We start from the raw sequence: 21,681 nt of genomic DNA on the forward strand, positions 1-21,681 counted from the left end.
AGGAACGAGGGAATATAGACGTGGGGGGGGGGGGATGGGTTTCTTTGTTTTGTCTGAAAACAGCCGCAGGGGTGACGGACTGTGGCATCAAACCAAACTGAATATTGCGTCCGCACTTAGGTCGCTTCCGTGTTCCCTTGGGTACGTATGAAAGGTAGAATGCCGTGCGAGAAAAATGGAATCTAGTTCTGTACTGAAATATATATGCCTGAACTAGAAAACAGATAGAACTTAGATATCGACGAGACTTGCTCCTTTTGACAGTGCACAACACGAATTCGCTTTTTTTCTTCTCCTTTTTTCCATTTCATTTACTTTCTGAAATTAAATTTATTATGTAAGATGTAAGTTACAAAGGAAGACTTACAGGAAATAGAATTTATGAGAAGTAAGAATTCATAGCGAAAAATATCAAGACAAAAGAAATTTTGTTCACCAATTATGTACAGAGCTTCATCTCAAGTCTATGTGTCTTTTTCATTCAATAAGAGCACATGACAGTTGCATTTCTTAATAATTCAGTGACCGTAGTTTTTGAGCTTTCTGAAAAATTCATAAAAATTCGATGTATCTATGTCTTGTTTCCTCTCAATTTTGTATCGTTTAACATCTACAAACACTTGAACTAGAGAACAATTCTATAGCATGTGATTTATGTCTTGTACCATATAACCACAGTTACATGAGGTCGTATGTCAGGTAAACACATAGACCACTCCTCGCGGCATCTGTAATTAAATTCCGTGACAAATCGTCGCCCTGTAGTACCGACAAATCACAGTAATCCGTATCCGCTTGTCTTCGAGGCATTTATCATTTTTTCACGGGAGCCGTCGCGTTCGCGGCCACAGAACGAGTTCCTTGCTGCGACGTCCACGTCTACCCATATGTGCGAAAAGCACTGGGGAGTAGGGGATCTTCGTAGCACGAAGTGGAGAGAGAAGAAAAAAATAGAAGAGCGAAAAGGAACGTATCGAGACGTAAATCAGGCAGCAATTAAAATTAGCGAGGGGTTTCACGCTAAACGGGCGGTTACATTTATCCATCCACGGCTCTTTGATGAGTTTTCCCGAGAACGCGTCAGTTACTTCGAACCTCTGTCGGTTTTTCGGCATTCGCAGCTCAAGGTTTACGCGTATCCGTTGTCGCTTCTCTTTGATGTTCTTCTCTTCCTTCTCTACCTTCTTTCCGGCCTCTCTCTCCTTCCGTCTTCTTCACGAATCTTCTAGACTTCCTCTGTTCCTTCCTCTTCCTTGAAGGACACTATAATTTATATGATGTAAATTATTACGTCTTTTTATTTGTTTTATCTGTGCTATTGAATTTTATAAACAATTTTCTTGTTAACAACCGTTTGGGATTTTCGCAGATCTTATTGCGTTTATAAATATTGACGGTTGTTCAGGTCATTTTTGTACTCACCCAAATATGCTAGTATGAATCTTTTCTGTATGAATAGTATGAATCTGTCTTGGAAATTGGGGCTCGTTGTCGGAATCAATGAGGCCTACTAATCTATCTATTTCCATTCATTTTGCATCTATACTTATTTTCATCTCCAGTTTTGGCTCTTGGTTCCTTTAAGGAAATACTTCATATAATTGTGTTTGTAACCTATTTCATATTTGTATTTATTATATATATGTAAATAAACTATACGTGAATTACCTCATTCATTTTACTTATCTTTAACAAAAATCCCGTTAGAAAATAGCATGAGTAAAAATTTGAGTAATAATTCCTAAATTAGGCTGGCAGTTGTGGATAAGAAAGGATTATTCGTCAAGTCGACTGGTGGCGTTATTCGACTAAATCCGTCTAATCCAAAGATTGATGTAGGTTATGCTAAATGACAACTTTCAAATTGTCCTTTTCTCTCATTCAGCGACTGGTGGCACTGTTTCACATCAAATCCATAATCCAGACGTTAATCTACACCCATTTACAAGTTAATCTAGCCACATTGTCAATGGAAATATTGACCGTTCTTTTAGATCCGACTCGTCGCTTTCTGTGCACGTACATCTCCGAACGCAGATAGGGAAAGGGCACGAGGCCAAAGAAAAGGACATCGAGAAGGACCATGGATGGTTAGTTCGTTCTTTTCTCTCGTGCTTTTTGGTGTTTTAAGTCGTTCCAGATGGCTGGAGTAGAGGTTTTCTCGTGCCAACCACCTACCTACACGGTGTAGACTCCCTTCTGAACAGAAACAAATGTTCTTCGTAGCATGTTTTACTGAAAGCAAATTTAGATGTCCAAATTAGTTCTCTCTCTTGTTCGATAACAAAAAGTACGATATAATTCACGGATGACGTTCATACTCGCTAACAAGCATATAGGTGTAGTTGCGGTGCGTTCCAAAATACTGGATGGTAGAGAGGTTAGAAACATAACCATATCGGGTGACAAAAGGTAAGTTGCATAATAAATTCCAAGTATTGTTGGAATTACGAATTCTATATCTACAAATAAAAATTTAATGTGACTGACTGAATTATGAAGAAACTACAGAATTTAAAAATAAGAATAGCAACTGGTGAAAACTGAATTATAAATTCGATTATTGTCGAAATTATTCTGTGCTTATATATGCGTCGTTTACGCCATTAAGCGAAAATATTCGATAAAAGAAAAGTGCTTTCATTTTGGAGCAGAAAGTGGCGCAAGTTGATTCCTTAAGTGGCAACGTTTAGCTCAAGAGTGAGAACACTCGAAGGATTCGTAAGTGGCAGAAACGAAATCGAATATTTAGACTTGGCGTGACATGTGTACTCATACGTTTTCTATTTTATTGCCAGCTATGTTAATTGTGATGGCTTCCAGGACGTTTCGATTATTTTTTTTACCACGACCTTCTTGGCAACCTTACCTACAGAATTACCTTATTCTTCACATCTCAACTGAAACTCTTGAGACGCTTTCCTCGAAATTGTCCTTAAGCCGTGAAGTGACTGTTTTCATTCTCAATGGCTCCGCTTTTCATTATTTTACAAGTCTCTCTGAAAGATCGTAATATATTGATAACGATCTCTCTGTATCGAGAATTACAGATGGAAAATGATAGAAGCCACAATTGCTGGAAAGTAAAGTATATAGTTATCTTATCTTCTTTTTGATTAATAAAATATTGTTAAATCATTAAATATAAGTATTAAACCATTAAGGAACATGGAATGAGGTAATATGTAAAAAATAGGTAACTATAAAATAGCAAATTTGAATAACTGAAAATCTGAGAACTTGAAAATTTAAAAATTTGAAAATTTAAAGATTTGAAAGTAAAATGTTGTGTTAACGTAATGTTGGTTTTTAATGGGCTAAAATTTTTTCATTCCCAAAAAAAAAGATTGCGTAACGAGTTATAGCATCATTATCAAAATATTGCAAAACGTTGACGCAAAAAAAGAGTTCTTAATTGCACCTGATAATCGGTAGAAAAAAGAGAACGAGTAGAATTAAGCAAAGGGTTATTTCAGCGAACTTGCAACTCAGCAACTGAAAAAATATTTTCGTCGACTCACTGTGTTTCTATTCATATGTAAATTGCATCGCGCATTATAGTTGGTTGGGTATTGAAAACTGGCCCATCGATCATTAAGACGAAAGATTTTGACGGACATAAATTTGATATCGAGAACAAATGACTATAATTCGTTCAGTAAAAATATAAAGAGAAAAAGAAGCGATGAGCAAGACCTGTTTCGATCTAACTAACCTACCTGTTGTGCCAAGGTCACGCGGAAGGTTCAATATTGATTCAGAAAATATACGAAATCAGTCGGTGAACAGGTTGAAACAGGGGGTTCGAACGATGTTTTTATTTAGTCTGGGATAAAGTATTTAAGAACTCAACTTTGCGTATTATGCCAAGTATCACATAATTTTATGAATTTTTACGACATGTAATCTTTTAATTTTTCAATACCCAGAGTAAGAATGAGTTCAGTCTTTGTGAGAAATTGAATGTTTTCTTGACAGATTCCTGAAATTCATATCTTTTTATTCTTTAAGTTGTATAAGATTCAAATAGTATAATTGTTATTATGATATGTGTATATTTTCACCTTCATGATTTATATTGAAATATTATTATATATTGATTAGATTAATTATCAATACAGGTATTCGGTGACATCTAAAGGTGGAAACGCATCTTATAATGTCGATAAAGTAGATTTCCCTAGACAGCATGATGGAGTAAAGAAAAATGAAAGTTACTTTACCAACGTTCAAGTGCTATCATTATTTGTTTCTACTTTGTCGACTGTAACTCACTTTCAAAATGTGTGAACTGCTATATCGATAACAGATTGTATGAAATTAACCACTTTAAATCTAGATTATCTAAAAAGAAGCTTCTTCTTGTCATTCAGTTAATAGTAATTTATTTCGTATTTATATTGCTGTGAAGCATTTTATATGGTTCTGATTGAGACATTTACGCATATAAACTCAGAAAGGAAACGACTCTTATTACTAATATTACAATTTAATAGAATTGTAAAAAAGCTAAAAATTATTTTTATTCTTATTTCCTTGAAGAATCGTACGAGAATAACGCAAAAACTAAGATGCAGGAAAGAAAGATACTTTTTTGGTATCATCTTCCCGCTGGACAGTCCAAACAGATGGTTCACGTCCGAAAGCTCGTAACGATACTCTGTCTTGTAAACATAAGGTGGCGGAGAAAGTATTGTCAGTTTCTTAGTTACTTTACAACCAGCGTCTTTAAGAAGATCTGTCTTAAAGATTTTCATCGATAGGAAGGGCGAATGGTGGAAGAAAGAGTTAAGATTTATAACTTCCGGTTCATCGAAGAAGATTCTTAGAAGATGGCGTTCGGTTCGCAAAGATTGCGGTTGCTGAAAACCATCGATTTAAGATCGATTCAAAGCATTACTATGAAGAGAACATCGCTCGATTTAAATGCTTAACTCATAGTGTTTTCTAACCTATATAATATTTACGCCCCTTTAGATCATCTTTAAATAAGTAAGTATATACATGTCTATAATATTACATATATTGATAGTAATTATTACTTAATTACTATTTATGTAGCCTACCATATTTTTATTTACTATCGATATCAAAATCTGTATTGTTTAATAATTATCAATAAATAAATAATTTTTCAGTGCTTAAAGATATTTCGTCCGAAGTGGTGTTTAAAAATTGGAGGGTTAAGAAACATAGTGATGTAAGCCAATTTACCACTAGCTTTCATAAAATATCGTTCTGTATTTATTATAGTAAAAAATTGATTATACCTTTACAGACCATGAAAATGTGTCGTAACACAGAATAAAGTTATAATTTAATTTATTATAATATTAAAAGCATAATACATTTAAAAGCTAAACCATATCTGATATTATCTATGATTTTTAGACGACCAAGTATAAAATAATCAATTGTGAGAGAAGAAAAATTAAAATAAAAAGTAGGGGATATTGCAATATATGTATGATTTGCCAAACAGAAAAATTACAAAGGATCCTTTATACGCCTGTATAATTCTACCAGGTATCCCAAGGTCGCAAGTTAAAATATATGATTATGTCCAAACTCTCAACATGTATCTTATACCAATATGATTTTCAGTTGGCTAATTGATAAATTGAAAAATCGCGCGTAGTTACCATCGACTCGTAACGCAGGCCGCAGTATGTTCACGGTGCTCAGTTTCTATTCCGGTAGACCGAGTCTTTTAACAAACGGTCGTTAATTTTTAACGATGCCGTTAAACGTCGGTCCGGCAAGATGGCTGCAGCTGTAACGCTCTTCGTTCTAACTCGAACGAGCACGAAGAGAGGGGTATATCAGGGCGAGCGTAATTTATGTTCCGTAGATTTCGCGATTACCTGTTATTCGTTTTCTATTATCGCGTCAAGATGTTATTTCCAGGTTATGAGGGAATATTAATCGTAGCCTTGTGAATGATATGAAATAAAGCGTCCGGCTACAGATTCCAATGGTAATTGCCTAAACATTGTGGTAGCGCGAACAGTAAATCGTTCGAATTATATCATGAGAAAGTTTCTATAAAGAATGTATGTATATTATGACGTATATCATCGTAATCAAGCGTTGAACAACATTCTTTCAACGCATTAAATGATATACTTATGCACCTACTTCATTTTATAGGGAATATAGAGTTTAACAGATGAACAAAACATGATCAAATATTAAACAAAATTTTGAAAGGAAAGGATATTATAAAAAAGTTCCTTATTTTGTTAAAATCTTCAAACAAGGTTAGTAAGATGTTTGGTATTGCTATCTCTGTTTATATCTTCCCAAACTCATTATGATTTACAACCCCAATGCTTGGCTGGTTGTATGTAATACCGTTGCCGGTACTTAGAAAATTAAATCGTGTACACAAGTATCCATTTCTTTCTGCCTTTCTTCTTTTTCGCGGGAAAGGAAAAAACAGGAGGGGAAAAAAGAGTCCGAAGACCCAAGACGACGGAATCTCGGAGAGGTCGTGTCAGAACAACCCCCTACGGTAGTCGAGATCTAAACACTAAAACAGTGGATTAAGTGGGGTACACACGTTGCATAAACAACCAGTCTCCACGGGGGTGCGGCCCGGTTAGTGAAAAATTTCTACGCAGCAGGAAGGCGTTCATTCGTAGACAAACGCTATTACTACTCACCTCCAACGAACTTTGGTATAAAAATAATCAACAAAAATATTACTGCAATTCCTTCGCAAACTAAAAAGGATTAAACGTATTTATGAGAAAATCAAATGAATTGCTAATATAAGAAAAATTACACATTTATAGGAACAATCTAAATGAAAAGAAATATGAAAATTTTCAGAAAAGTGCCGTTTGATCGTACGAACACCGTGAAATCCGAGCTTTCGTGGAGTATCCGCAGGAAACCAAGGGGAGCTTCCGATAGAAACTTACGCGTACAGGAGAGGGACTTGCGCGCTTTCCAAAATAGCAGCATCAGCGGATAAACATGTCTTATTTTGAGAGCTGGTCTTCTCTCTCCGTTCCTCTTCGGCCTGTTCCACCGACGAGCCTGATCTTACGCAAAAGAAACACTATCCAGACACTGTACGCCAAGGATGGACTGCAGAAATCTAAGGGAGTTATACGGCGCCCGAAGAAACCAGGACGAACCAACGGTTCAACGGAAATTTACGAGCTTCTGGATAGATCGATCCGTGGATGATTTGCACGCGACCTCCAACTCAGACGTAGTACCTTTTCACCCAATGTCTCTGTGCCTCTTGAATGCTAATCGATCTTCTGAAGTGGTAAAAACAGTCCATCTACTGTCTACGAAACGTTTCAAGAATTCTCGTGGGAAAAAGCGTATCGCCATCGAGTACCTACGACCTGGGTGGTGACACTCACGTTGCTGGCTAGCATGTAGATGACAATATATAGATGAAATTTAAAGTATCTTAAACGCCGTAACGTCGTATCATCTGGAAGGATTTTGTTAAAGAGATAAGAACAAAGAGAAGCATTTTTATTCATAAATATTGAAACCAGAATAATTTCGTATTAAATGGTATCGTTGGGTTATAGACCACTATAAATAATTCACGATAGATTAGTAAAATTTAGAATATTTGATTTTTTTATTTATTTTACATTCTCCGTAGTAGAGATTAGTAATAAAATTAAATTGAATTAAACATTGCAAAAGCTAAATAATTTATCCCTAAATTGCTACAGTCCCCAATAGCCTAACGATATCTACTAGTTAAGAGTTAATGAAAATTTTATATAATTTCATATCATTTGATATTAGAAGATTTATGAATTTTACTCATCAATTCAAAGTCATTTCACTTAAGCATCATACGTGAATTACTATTTCTGCCTAGTTCTTCTCCACTCGTTGATTTGTATCAAACCAATTTCGAATTGCTTATCAATCAATTCTCGATGACAATTACGCTTCCTATGATCTTCCAGTGAGACGCGTGAAATTATCGTTTTTAAGAGTGGCTCTCGGGCCATAAAAGTTTGGAAAACCCTATACTAAATAATATTCCATTCTTTTCAGAATTCAGATCTAATCGAAGAAAGTTATGATATAATATAAACTGTAACTATCGTAATTAAGGAAATTCTATTCGTTCTGGTTAACTAACAGGATTCGAAGATTGGTGTACTGTACGAACGCAAGGCGTCGGGTATGGCAACCACGTGCTGCTCCATTTTACCCCTTCCACTTACCGGGCGTCACGTTCCCTCGCGGCCGGGATGAGGCACAACAAAAGAGAGAAGAGACAAAATTGTTTGCCTTGAATACAGTTTAAGACCCAATCAAAACAGGGACACGTTACCAGAAAAAAGATATCCGTTTCCTTAAAAGAAGCCGAATTGTTTTCACTTCGAGGTGCAACTAATGTATTCAACCATACATCATACTTAATGTATACTTTTCGAGCAAAGTATCATCATTCCTCACACTTGATCAACAAACAAACGTTCAAAAATTGGGAACAAGTGTAATATTTTTAATTTATACTATATATGATTGAATTATGTAAACTATTTTCGATAAATTTTGTAATCTTCAATCTACAGTGTAAAAAGAACGATTGTTGGATTGAACAGGTACGCGAACAGATCTGGTGGTGAGCATAGGGTTGAAGATGCGACAGGAACGTAAGGCTCGTAACGTGCACCCACGATCGGCGGTATAAAATTACGGTATTGTGTAAACAGAGAATATCGTCGGCGCGTCTGATGGCCGCTTGGGTGGCCGTCAGGGCCTCACGTGTTCTCCACAAGCAGTGAGACTCTAACTTCGGTCTCGTCGTGTAGCCGGATCGCGTAAATCCCTGAAGAATCGACGAAACGGAAGCACGCGAACGAATTAGCCAACATCACTGACCAAAAACGATTCTTCTACTCGCTATCTATTAAGATCTCTCCGAGATTAGGAAGAAACAAGAATATCTCTTTTCAAATTGAACTTGCCTCGCAGGAATTCACGTTTGGAATCTTATTATGTAAAGTATCCAATCTTAAATATTTCTATCTTTATGTATTGTTCGACTTAATGAAAATTTTGACGATAATCTTTAACTTACACATATGGAATCTATGTTCCCATAATCTAAATGGAAATTCTGCTATACGAAAGAAGTCGCACAATCCTATTCTGCTGTAGTCTACAATTATTAAGAGATCTATATGACCAGGACAAAATTTGCTAGATCTTGAAACTTGAAGCTTTTTTGCTTAGAAAGCGAATCTCCGGAGGAATCAAAATGGCCGCGACGCCGGATGTAAACAGACGAGAAAGTTCGTAACGTGCACGTGAGACAGACAGCCTGTAATGTCTGGTTCCGGTCTGCGGTTTTCCTACGGGAACACGTGCGACCGAAACTGGCTTTCTTCGGGTGGTCTTGGTCGTCGGCGCCTTGTACCCCGTTTTATCTTAAAAAAACTGATCCGGAACTGTCGCAATTTGCCCCAAGAGTGGCGTTGTTTATTGAGAAAGAAAGAAATGGTCGTTTCGAGGCCTTCAAAGGACGCTACGTAGACTTAAGACGCTTATTTTCTTACGGTGAACGATAATTATTAAATCCTTCCATAGATAATAATCTTCTTTCTTGTAATGTAGCTACATATAGAGACACTGATAGACTCTGGTCTCTGCGCTTTAACGTGTTCTTTCCTTTTTTCCTAGATATCTCGAAGAACTGAATTAAGTTTTTTTTCAAGTGGCACTTGAGACTGTCGCAGAAAACGACACGGGGAAATCTTGGAAGCAGTAAAATGGTAAACACTTCTAAATGTTCTTCGGAGGGTGCTCTCAACAAGGAAGGGCGAGTACTTCACTTTCAACCCTTAAGTCACGAGGTCCACTATTAAATATTCTATAAATCTGAAAGAGTATACTAAAATACTCAGTTTTAATTTCTTTATAAGTGTAAAGATGTTTTAAAAGCTACGTTATTCTAAATCAGGCTAACGTTTAAATTTGTCAGAATAATTTCTAAATTAATTTAATTGAAAAAAATGTAGCTACTTTGTTTTACAGTATTTTTTACAGTCAGAAGCTATATACGTTTTGGAAGTACGTTTCCGTTAATTTTTAATTTTTATTGGATTTATAGAAGAAGTATGTAGCGAGAGACATTCAGAGCAGTGTGGCAAAGAGTTAACAGAACCACGAAACACACGTTGCACGATTTCAAGTAGGCAAAGACAAGATGGCCGTGACGCTTCTCTTTCGTCGGTTCGTTCGCTGTAAGGCAAACAAACTTCTTGAGAATTCGTGGTCTAGAGAGCTCAGGGCGTACGATATCACCGGATAGACGTTGGATGACATTAAATAATTGCCCTCTCGATGCTCCACTTCCAGGTTTCCATATGTTTCTTGGAATTTCATTATTATAAATAGAGAACAATTGCTAGGAAATATTCAGACTCGTTCTTCGTAATTTAATCTGCTATTTCGTTTTCAATTTTCACTGAATTATAATTTCAATTCTAAATATTGCATAACTTACATGATAACGATAAAAATTCAAGAGAGAGATTTTTAGCGATGTTTGCATTGTTATATATTTATCTTTGGATTGTAATTATTATATTGTAATATTGTTACTATTATTGGATATTATTATTCTATACAGTGGTTTTGGAATCATTTAAGATTAATTTCGTATAGAGTTTATTGCAATTTTGTTAGATTAATTAGGAGATTTTAAATAAAAAGGCCTAAATAGAAGAGCCTATATGGATCAAAACCATCAGGAGATTCTAATGAAACGAGGCACGTACTTAGAATCGTGATCGTTGATAAACGTCGATCTCAATTCTTTCAGGACCAGTTACCCGATACCTCGTCACGTGTATCGATATGTAAACACTTTGGTTCGATTGACTGCGATCAACGAGTTAATGCGCAGCGGGTCATTGGATCGAGAACACTATGATAAGAAAGTTTAGAGACTTCCTTCGTAAATATTACAAAGCGACGTCTTACGTTATCGACTACGAAATTCATAATGAATTATATGTAAGTACTTATATATAGATACGTATTTTATATATCATCTATATTATTAATAACACAAGGTTGTATAATTTTAGATTTCGCGCATATCTACGCAATAATCTAACAATCTAATTTAATAAAAGAAAATAATACTTTTTCTCCTGTGATAGACAATGATACTTTCACCAGATGCGATAAGACACTTCAATTCATTGGCGTAATTGTAAACAATCATAATAAGCTGACATAACGCCATTGAAAAGATAAAGTACGGATCATTTTTATTCCATTCTCATTCAAGAATCAGTACCAACGCAATATCCGCGGTTTGTAACATAAAGTCGACACATTGAAGCTCTCGAAGATCATTTGTGTCTTCCATTCGTACATGTTTTATGAATTGCACTTCTTTTCTTTCGAAGTATAAAATTAATACTAACAAGTACGTATGTACATCTTTTTTTATGTAGCATACAGTACTTAAAAAATTTGTAAGAAGATTTTCCACCTATTCACATTGATCTTCAAAATGTGGAGCTCTACGCGATTTCGGGAATTAATTATGCCTTTCGCCAGAAAATTTCACACAATTTTCAGGTGAAAAGCACAATTAGTTCTTGAAATCGCGAACGTGTTAACAACAATTTTGCTTTTTCATCGAAATGTGATTCAAGTGAAATGAGAAGGTATAATGGAAGTCCGACATTTTGTGTTCCACGAACGGAAGTGCGTGATGACGCTTAAGATCTGTCGGGAACTGACATCACGAGTAAAATTTCCAGATAATCAGCCCTAATTTCAGGATAATCGATGATGTACGAATTCCGAGAGGAACTTAAAACAGAAAATGGAGGGCGGTTCTATGATCGGGCGGAGCATAGCTCTAACTTCTCGTTGGTCAACAGGTGAACCAATCGTTTCTTCGAGCTTTTTCGTACCGTCTGCAAGCGCGTATCCTGAAATTGTAAAACTCATTGCTCGCGAGTTAGTCGCTTCTGTAGATACCATTAAAATAAGGAAATTGTAGTTTTTCACCGAAAAATGAATATCGGTAATTATGCATTGTTTCTGTTAACTAAGATATATATATGCAATATCTTTTCCACTTTTCTGAGTACCTACATTTTCTTAGGATTAACGAAAACAGTTATCAGAAAATACAAGAGAATAAAATGGAACGTCTTATTTAACTCACGAGTACCATATTATGAGTAAAATTATTCGGAAATTAATTATAATCTTTTTATAGAGATTGAAAGATCGATAAATCCAATCCCATTTTCATTACGTGAAAATAATATATCACACTGACGAGCAACTTCTCTTGAAATATTCTTTTTTTTATGTCCATAATGTGTATAACTAATTAAAACTAATAACAAAGATGGGATCCTTTCTAGGCCATCAAAGTTCCATCCAATGTTAATCCTTAACATACCAAGTAAAGTAGAATCACTCAAAAACCATAACAGAATACAGAATCTATAATACTAATAGAACTTGCAGGTTTGCAGCCACAACAAAAATACAATAACAGGAACTAATGCAATAATGAAGAGAAACCATGTAGGACTTTAAAGACTCCTCTTGATAAAAGAATATCGTTCATATAACACTGGTATGCAAAGAATTAACACCAAACATTTTGCACAAATCTCCATGTTCTTTCTCTAATTAAATCAGCTCTAATTTAACAAAACACCGTCGAGATCTCACTGCAACAACGAGAATGAGGAAAGTTATGCAATCTTCTTCGTTTCAATCTCTCGTCGAGCAATCACAGCGTGCCCGATTGTTGTTCTCAGTATCCGGAGCTTATTTCTATCAGGCGTGACATCGTAGTAGAAACCAGTCGCTATTGGTCGTGAACGCGAGCTTTAGTATCGTACACTGTTGATCGACCAATGAAAAGTCAAGCCACGTCCCCTCGGTTCATCACGCCTACCGGGGACGAGGTTGGTTCGTGACGGCGTGGTTCGCGTCATCGCGACGTACCAAGCTTCCACCAGGTCCGGAGTTGATCCCGAGGCCCAGTCATCCGAAAACACTTAGTGGCGCATCAGTGCAACGTCTGCCAAGTGGCAAGTCTAAATAATTGACCCCACCGTTCGTGCAAACAATTTACATCGGGCACACGTAAATAACGGCCTCTTTCCTCCTTATTGTGATTACGCTTGGCCGCCACACGAATTCGTCCACGACGTGTGGGAACGGCCGATGCAGCAAACATAAACGGTAAATACAGCGAAACTCGATCGTGTTCGCAGTTGCGATTGATAGTGAGAGTGACAAGGACAGTATACGTACGAAATTACTGCTGGAAGACATTAAAAATTTTACGGATCATTTTTCAAATCATATTTACCGTGGTACGAGATACGTTGGAATTGGAATTCGTGAAATTATTGTGGTTAGAATAGCATAGATATACAACTAGACATACACCTTAGATTTCTAAGGATATTTACAGTGAGGTGAATGGACTATAGTTGTGAGTTTTAGAATGTTCGCTACAGCGTGACGACTGGTCTCGACGGACTTCATGGATCAAACGGTAATCGTTCCGTCGACTCCTCGCGGAAGCAACGTGGACAACGCGAGAGTCACGATGAAGAACGAAAGTGACTCGAATCTACATATCCAAGACCAGTCTACCGTAGCTCATTCCAATTCCACATCGGTGGTACCTCGAACCAATTTGTCGATGTCCAACAGTCTGAACCAAGATCAGAGTTTAGATCCGTTGATGTGTAACCCTGCCAGTACAGAGTTACCTAGGAAGCCTGGAGCTCGGCGCCAAGAGAAACCTCCGTACTCTTACATAGCACTGATCGTAATGGCGATTCAGGCGAGTCCAGGAAAGAGATTAACCCTTTCAGAGATCTACTCGTTTCTTCAGCAACACTTTCCCTTTTTCCGTGGCGCTTATCAAGGCTGGAAGAACTCAGTGCGCCATAATTTGAGCTTGAACGAGTGTTTTATCAAGCTTCCAAAGGGTTTAGGAAGACCAGGTAAAGGTCACTACTGGACGATTGATCCTTCGACAGAGTATATGTTTGAAGAAGGAAGCTTTCGTCGACGACCACGAGGTTTCCGTCGCAAGTGCCAAGCCTTGAAGCCTCAGTATCCTCAATACTTTTCTGCGAGTGGTCCAGTAGGCGTCCAGACTCCCGGATACGAAAATTTAACACCTGGAGCCATGGAATACGCGAATGGATATCAAAATCAGTATCAAAATTATCAAGAATATGCGATGTACGCAGCACCTGGTGCCGCGGTCTCCGCTGATTGGTCCTATCCTGAGGCCACATACAAGACACCGCCCATATCGGAAGTAACATACAAGACGACGGAAGTCACATACAAAACTGGAGAACCGTCTGTATACAGAAACGGAGAAATAGTAGCATTTAAGAGCGAGCCTGGATATGCGGCGAGGAGTCAGGAGCAGTTGACGTACAGAGCTACGGACGGGTTCTCCGTGAAAGATCATCAACAGCATCATCCAGAGACGGTTTATAAGGAGAATGAAACTATGATGACCTATAAGTGCCCGTCTAATCCCGCACCAACTACTCAAGCACCTGGACAAGATTATTACGTTGGTTACGGACTCGCCGGGGTCAACAATACTGGAAGCAACGTGAACGTCGCTATGCAGGGAATCCCAGAACAGACAGGCAACAACAGTCCCGTAGGAAACGTCAGTTCGCCGCACAGTGGGTGCCAGACACCTGTAACGGATAATGGTAAGTTGTTATTTAATATTATTTGATAATTTTTAGCTGTTGTAAGTACATACGCATATGGGTATAATGAAGAGAATACGAAAGAAGAAAATAACTGAAATTGTATATTTTATTTGGAGGATCAGACGATATTGAAATATTAAGAAACTGTTTTTAGTTTGGGTTTCTCTGTCAGGAGTATACTTACTTAAGTCGAAATTAAATAATAGACTTCAATAATTGAGGAGATTTCTGGAAAAAGGGCACAGAAAATAACATGGTGAATTGAATGCATTGCATTGGTAATTTTAATTCCAGTTCTTTTAATACCAACTACGTTCTTTGTTCCTTTCACAATTCTCCTAGGTAATAGGATGGTTGATTCATTATAAGTTCAATTCTTCTTGTTAATACAATGATTGATTCGCTATAAAATACTAAACAAAATAAGAAAATAGGTACATAATTTTCAGATCAGAAAGACAGTTGGAGAAATGTATGATTGAGTATAAATAATGAGTATAATTAAAGGCCCTGCTTATACGTTCCTGAAAGTGTAGATATTGATCTTGTAATTAAGAGTTGCAAGACTAGCAGGAGATTTTCTTAAGTCGAAGGCAACAATGACAATTCACGACAGTCGGGGGGCCATATGGAAAATCGCAGACTGTTTACGACCATACAGGCGCCAGTTTCCTTAGAACCATAGTCTAGTCGTTTAAAAAGTTCTTCGACGAGTTTCACAAGAACAACTGTGGTCCGTCTTGAACATTTTCCAAGCTTGAAATCCAATAAAAGATCCACTTGAGATTAATGCACCGAAAACTTACCTGAAAATTATTTTTATCATCATTAATAGTTAAATATTATATATTAATTATAAGTACTGTTAATTATACACCGTAAGGCAATATGAAAAATAACATTAGAAAAGGAACAACTTCCTGAGAGCGTAAATTTAAAAGTCAAAGTCAAAATTCAGAAGTCAATAAATTTGAAAGTCAAGTTCCGTTTAATAACACCGTCGAAAGTACTCTTCGCGCGGAGCCGACAGACATGAAATCACCGTAGCTGACAGCACCTATTAGCCAGGGTGACATTTCTGTCACGCCCATGCGAGAAGTCGTAATTCGTAACTCGTAACATTATACGTGTAACGGGGCATGACACGAAATCTCAGCTTGTCGTCCGTTTAGATTAATTTAGCGTAGAAACTCGAATCGGTTAACACAGAGGCGGCAATTACACATTCGTTAAACATCCACTTTTTTCGGCAGTAAAAGGCTCAGAGAAATTCATCGAGTCTTTAACTATGTCGTAATATGGCTAATGTCTAATGTTTCACTACGAGCGTGGTGCTATACAATCTTGTAACATTCCATGTATTCTATATATTCTACCAATCTTGTAATATTCTATGTATTCTATATATGTGTTCAACCTTGTAATACTCTGTGTATCGTTAAGCGTGTTGTATTATGAGCTACAAAGATTTACATACTACGATAGACGTATTAAGAATAATGTTCTAGAGTCATTGGTTCTATTCATTACGTTTATGAATGAAACGATTTCGTGAATGCAAAAGTTTACTACAGTTACTACGTTCGATCGCGTGGTAAACAAATGATCGTAGTGAACGAAAATACACGGTTTTTTTGTATCAGTTACCGGTAGTCGCGTGCTGGTAAGTGAGGTCTCAAATCGCTTATCGTGTAAACATTTACAAGTGGGGTAAACAAGATGTTCTTTAATCTAAGTACATCGAATGTAGCTACCTCAAACATTAGCTGGTTCGTTTATTAAACCTTTCCACGGAACTGACTTCGATCTGTGGTTCCGCGGTCTCAATGTAGACATATTATCTATGATGATGAATTAATAGTAAGCTTCTGCGAAATTTATACGACTCTAATAGTATTTTATCCAACTCTTCATTTAAAAAATTAAATAATATTTCTTCTAAATCAAACTCACGCAGATCAATTTTAACTCTATAGAATACTGTACTCCCCGTATATTTTATATTTTAATTTTATTTTTTAAAAATAGTAGCTTTTTGTTGCTTATTCATAATTCCCGATAATCCTCTGTCATGGAAACTTTAACTTTTACGTGTTTTCGTGATTGAGATATACAATTCTTCATTATAGTTTTGATATTTATGAATAATGAATATTTGTGTGTAGGGTTAAAAACTCTGATATCTATGATGAGGTTACTCTAGAATCGATATTTGCTATCTAGATCAACAGATCGTTCTCATCCGCGCACTCCCGTTTATAAGTACAATCTATTCCTTCTCTCTACCTCGATACACCATGGCATCGACAAGGGATAAACGTACCACCCACGCACCCTTCCTCCTGCTCCTCCTTCTCTTTTCTCGTTCAGTCAGTAAAGTGTAAACGAGATCAATCTGCAGACGCCTCGGTAGGCCCCAGTTTTCCTCTTTCTCTTTTTCTTCTACCCCGGTCTCGGGATGTATTTCTGGAGCCGATCTCTCTACTCCGCGACTATGGCATCGTTGTTGGCAACGACGGGCGCTGATATTCGCTCAGGCAACCGCTTCTGTGCTCTTCTTTTACTGCCATCGTATTTCGATTCACGGTACGTGTCCCGTGTTCGAAAGAAAAGGAAAAGGACAGAGAAATTCGCGCGCACGAGCGCAGAAACAGATCGCTCAAGCAGCCAGAAAACTTTGGATTCGACGGAGGTAGAGAGGTCGAGAGAGATTTTGACTGACGGCACTGCCATTGAGACCACACACGACGCTGTTTTAAGACGTTCGTTACACTTGCCTTCGATCTGGAATTAAACCAAATTCCAATTGCCATCGAGATGCCATCGTTCGCTTTTAATCGTGCTACCTTCAAAACCGATCTATCAGCGATTTTACTTCGGTATTATCAACTCGTGCATAATTTTACTTTTAACTATAACGATTTCTGTATGCATTGCTACGTTTCTTATAGGTCATTCAGATTAGATAATATCTAATGTCGTTTTTGTATCATTTTTTTCTTTATCTTCTTGATGAAGGCAGAATTTGATAGTTTTCGTAAAGATGTAAAATATAAGTATGCAGGAAAGTTTCTAAAAAAGAAAAGATGAACAAGTACGAGAGGGAAATAAAGAGAGAAAGATAGGAGTCGAGACACGAGTGAAGTGCGTACTTGAAGAACTACTTGAGAGCTGCCGGAGCTTCGGATTTATCATACCTATACAAGGACTGATTTCGTATCATGAGGTCTTTCACTTCTCCTCTTCATTTCCTCTTGTCCCTTCATGTGTGGTCCACCTCCACTCTCCACTGAAATATCGTAAAATTTAGAAATGTCACAAAGTTCCAAATATTAAAAAATATTGAAAAGATTATTTACAAAATTGTTTTTCTTTTACTTTTGTTTCAGGTATAAAGATGCAATGCTCGAACTCCAATTCAAACAGTTCTGGAGGTGGACTCATTGATCGCAAACCATCCTACTTTGGTCATCCGGCCGGATCAGTTACTTTGAGCTCGTTAAGCTCTCTAAGCTCGCTTAACTTGAGCAATATCGGCAGCTTGAGTAGTGGCTTGAGTATATCAAATATACCTGGCACAGTTTCGTCGAACATTCATCATACAGCCACAACACCGCCAACGTACTACGATCAGATCAAATACAGTATGTGAAACGTGTGACTATCTGAAACAAAGAGGAACAACGTACTTTTTATTAACGATGTAACGTTAGTGTCGACGAAATTTCGAAACAGTGCGGTAAAACGAATATTTAACAATATTCACTATTGAAACTCTATTGCGAATGAAATCTATTCGAGTGCAGATGTACAAGTTTGTAAAGAAAAGAAGAAATCTGTTTTTCAAACGATCGCTTCGATAACAGTGTAGATTGAGATCCTATTTATATTTATAATTACGAATAAATGTTACTAATTTAAGCCGTTCGCCGCGAATCAAAGATGTAGAATTAAAGCATCCTTTGCTATAAGAAGGAGAAAACAGTAGGAGAAAGTTCTATGTTGCTTGAATCACATTTTGCCGCTTTTTCATCTTGCTTAGTGGATCGACGATGATACATTGTGATTTTGAAATAGATATTTCTACGAATTAAGACAATCTATAACTGCCGATGATGTATCAGAGTGAGTTAAATATTAATCACGTCAAACAATGGTTTTGCGGTGACGATAAAGGATTTGTTGATAGCAGCAAACTCTCTTTCCTAGTCCCTACTTCTCGTCCATGAATTCCGGTTCTTGTTAGCGTCATCTTGCGTAACAACATTATGCTTTTTGTTAGCCCGTATGACAAATTGTTATTAAAGTTTTTACGATTTTCATTTCCATAGCTTCGATCATTCCTTATTTAAAATAAAACTCATTTGAATCCTTGGTAATTTCCATAATTTTTTACTTAAAAAGGAAAAGAAGACTCGAAGAAGAGAGCGAGTTTTACGATCTCAGAAACTTGCTTCGTCTTTTTATCCTTTTTTTTTTTCGTTGTAAAAAAGCGATGTAAAAAGGACCGAACAGCAAAGATTCTACTGTTACTTTCGAGGACTCAGAAACGAACCAGTAGTCCTGGATCTTTCTTAGGAAGGTTATAAAAAGAGATAATATGGTCGTGAACGATAGTTACGTGCTCTATGCAGTAGTAACGCGACAGAGTTCTATTGGAACAGCTTGTTGCCGGTCCCTGCCATAAAAATGACAAGAACAAGTCAGAGGCTCCTTTCGGCTAGCCAGGATGCACTTATTTGAGTAATATGGAGTTTCTTCGGAAAGTTTTTTCTCATCACGTGTTTAAATATTGCCGGTTCCTTTTATCAGCTTTCCTATAAATCACGTGCCACACTTTTCCGCGAAAATTTGGTTTGATTATCGATCTCGATGTCACGTCCAAAAATAATACGATGACACTTGATCCAGGTTTTATTATCGCGGTCAGGGAGGAGATACAAAGAAGCATGGGAAACTTGCAGATGAATCAGAATGTTAAATTCGAGTATACTGTTTCCTTCATTTCTTTCCTGTTACTTTTTTCCAATTTGTATTTATATACAAGTATATGGTAAATATGTTTACAATGTACTTACGATTAGGGTAAAATATATTGTGCTGGTATACTTGAATATAATTGCAACCACGAGTTTCATTGCTCCGTCGTCACTTACAGATAGATGGACCTTTGTTTTGACGAGTCGAGCCTCGCTATCTATCGATGATTTCCTTGAATCGGCTTAGAGAATCAAGAGGCGCGGGATTGCTTATGTAATAAATTAGAGAACGTTATGCGAGATGGCGGATCGCATGTGGTGTCGGCTTACACGAAACAGATTCATAACCGACATTAATTTCGCATTAAGATTTTTCTCTTCTTCGATCCGCAGATCGGGTTCTGCTCGTGAAGGAATGAAAATTACTCTGATTTCCTTTAGTAGTGTATTCAAATCTCATTGTCATACTATTTTACAATCAAAATTTTCTCCCATTCTCTATAATGAATTTTAAATCTTTTATTAAGTAAATGATTATTTCTTAACGATATAATGGATTAATTACATATTACTGTAATTATATATTACTTATCACATTTTTTATGAAGTAAGGTTTATGGTATCCTGTCCCGTTTCGTTGGCGGGTTTATCGACCGATTTTTTCCTTAATCAATAACGCCTGGTCCAGATACTAAAGTGGTACGAAAAGAACCACTTCTCACTGCGTCATCCGGATTGCACGTAAACCAGACGACGAATATGCACGAGGTGTAAACGAAGTCACTCAATGACGCCGTTGACAGGCCATCTTTGGCCCGTGGTTCATGGTGTTCTCATTTCTGCAATACATTTTTGTCTAAGGAAAAAGCTTATCCCTCTATTTTTTGTTAGTGTTATCTGGTAAACGAAGAGATTTTTATTCAGTAATTTTAATGTTAAATTCAAATATTATCTATCTATCATAATAACTTCCTTTTATAGTAACTATACCTACCTATCATATCATAGACTTCTTTCACACGAACTTATATATTTAGATTAATATATCATAATCATAATAATTAAAGAGTCTATTTCTAGCGCATATACATGTATGTCCATAGTGGGTGATGATTCTGATGAAAATCCTGCGTAGTGGAGTAAAATAAAAAAGCTTGTTACTAAGTTCAAAAGTAATGGGAACAATAAAGGGTAATGACTTTCAGTGTAAGTCCAAGGATAGTCGGATTTTTCTACGAAATGCCGTATGTACGTGGATTTTTAAAACTGCGATCCAAAGAATTCGAGAGACTGCATTATCTCAAAGCTCCTTGCTATCGAAGCGTTCATAAAAAGAGAAGAAGCAACAGAGAGAGGGTACGAATTTAAAGAAGGGTGAGTGAAGAATAAAGAAAGACAAGGAATACAAGAGGAAGGGGTTCGCTCTAAAATAATAAACTGCTCGATGCGATCCGAGGCTAGACGAAGTCGGAACAAACGTTCCGCAACTTACACTACATAGATTAGGAAACAAAAGGTTCAACCATAAATTGTCGATAATAAAAAGGAACCTTATTGTTTACAATAAATTATCTTCGCCAATACCATTGCTTCTTAGATTTATTTCTTTTGTAATTCTCAATTCTTCCTTTTCAATGATTTTTGTAAATTTATGCAATAATTGTTTCTATGGACATATATATGCAGACTATATAAATTTCAGATAATAAAAAATAAAATATTAATTATCAAACAATCAAATAATAAAATATTACTTAAGTAATAAAATGAATAAAATCAAATATCCAAGGAACAATAACATTTAGGACAAATTTAAACCATAGTACGTTTACACTTAGAATTCGCTTTTTATTGAATTTGAGCATAAAAATCATTCTATTTAAAAGAACAAGGTTGAATTTTCTCTGTTTTAAATTCTCTCAACTTCTTAACTTGTAAAGAAACCATTGCTA

General features: G+C 36.6%; 1 protein-coding gene and 3 long non-coding RNA genes across 4 annotated transcripts; 3 read left to right on the forward strand and 1 right to left on the reverse strand.

The window, feature by feature from the left end:
- Nucleotides 1-324: 324 nt before the first annotated feature.
- On the reverse strand, nt 325-2,452 carry LOC105680264. Its single transcript, XR_004461040.1, has 3 exons — nt 2,322-2,452; nt 1,423-2,235; nt 325-1,263 (listed from the first exon to the last, which is right to left on the reverse strand). It is a non-coding gene; the product is annotated as an uncharacterized LOC105680264 (long non-coding RNA).
- Nucleotides 2,453-4,555: 2,103 nt separating this feature from the next.
- LOC117151432 lies at nt 4,556-5,207 on the forward strand. The gene is made up of 3 exons (XR_004461348.1): nt 4,556-4,695; nt 4,764-4,992; nt 5,139-5,207. It is a non-coding gene; the product is annotated as an uncharacterized LOC117151432 (long non-coding RNA).
- Nucleotides 5,208-9,980: 4,773 nt separating this feature from the next.
- LOC117151312 lies at nt 9,981-12,158 on the forward strand. Its single transcript, XR_004461128.1, has 3 exons — nt 9,981-10,359; nt 10,826-11,019; nt 11,094-12,158. It is a non-coding gene; the product is annotated as an uncharacterized LOC117151312 (long non-coding RNA).
- Nucleotides 12,159-12,429: 271 nt separating this feature from the next.
- LOC100740244 (forkhead box protein A4-A-like) lies at nt 12,430-19,078 on the forward strand. Its single transcript, XM_003484670.4, has 2 exons — nt 12,430-14,747; nt 18,140-19,078. Exons 1-2 carry the CDS (start codon nt 13,541-13,543, stop codon nt 18,400-18,402), a joined length of 1,470 nt encoding a protein of 489 aa, XP_003484718.1. The 5' UTR covers nt 12,430-13,540; the 3' UTR covers nt 18,403-19,078.
- Nucleotides 19,079-21,681: the final 2,603 nt, after the last annotated feature.

Source organism: Bombus impatiens, unplaced genomic scaffold (assembly GCF_000188095.3).
Source record: "Bombus impatiens unplaced genomic scaffold, BIMP_2.2 scf_0019, whole genome shotgun sequence".
Lineage (NCBI taxonomy): Eukaryota > Metazoa > Arthropoda > Insecta > Hymenoptera > Apidae > Bombus > Bombus impatiens.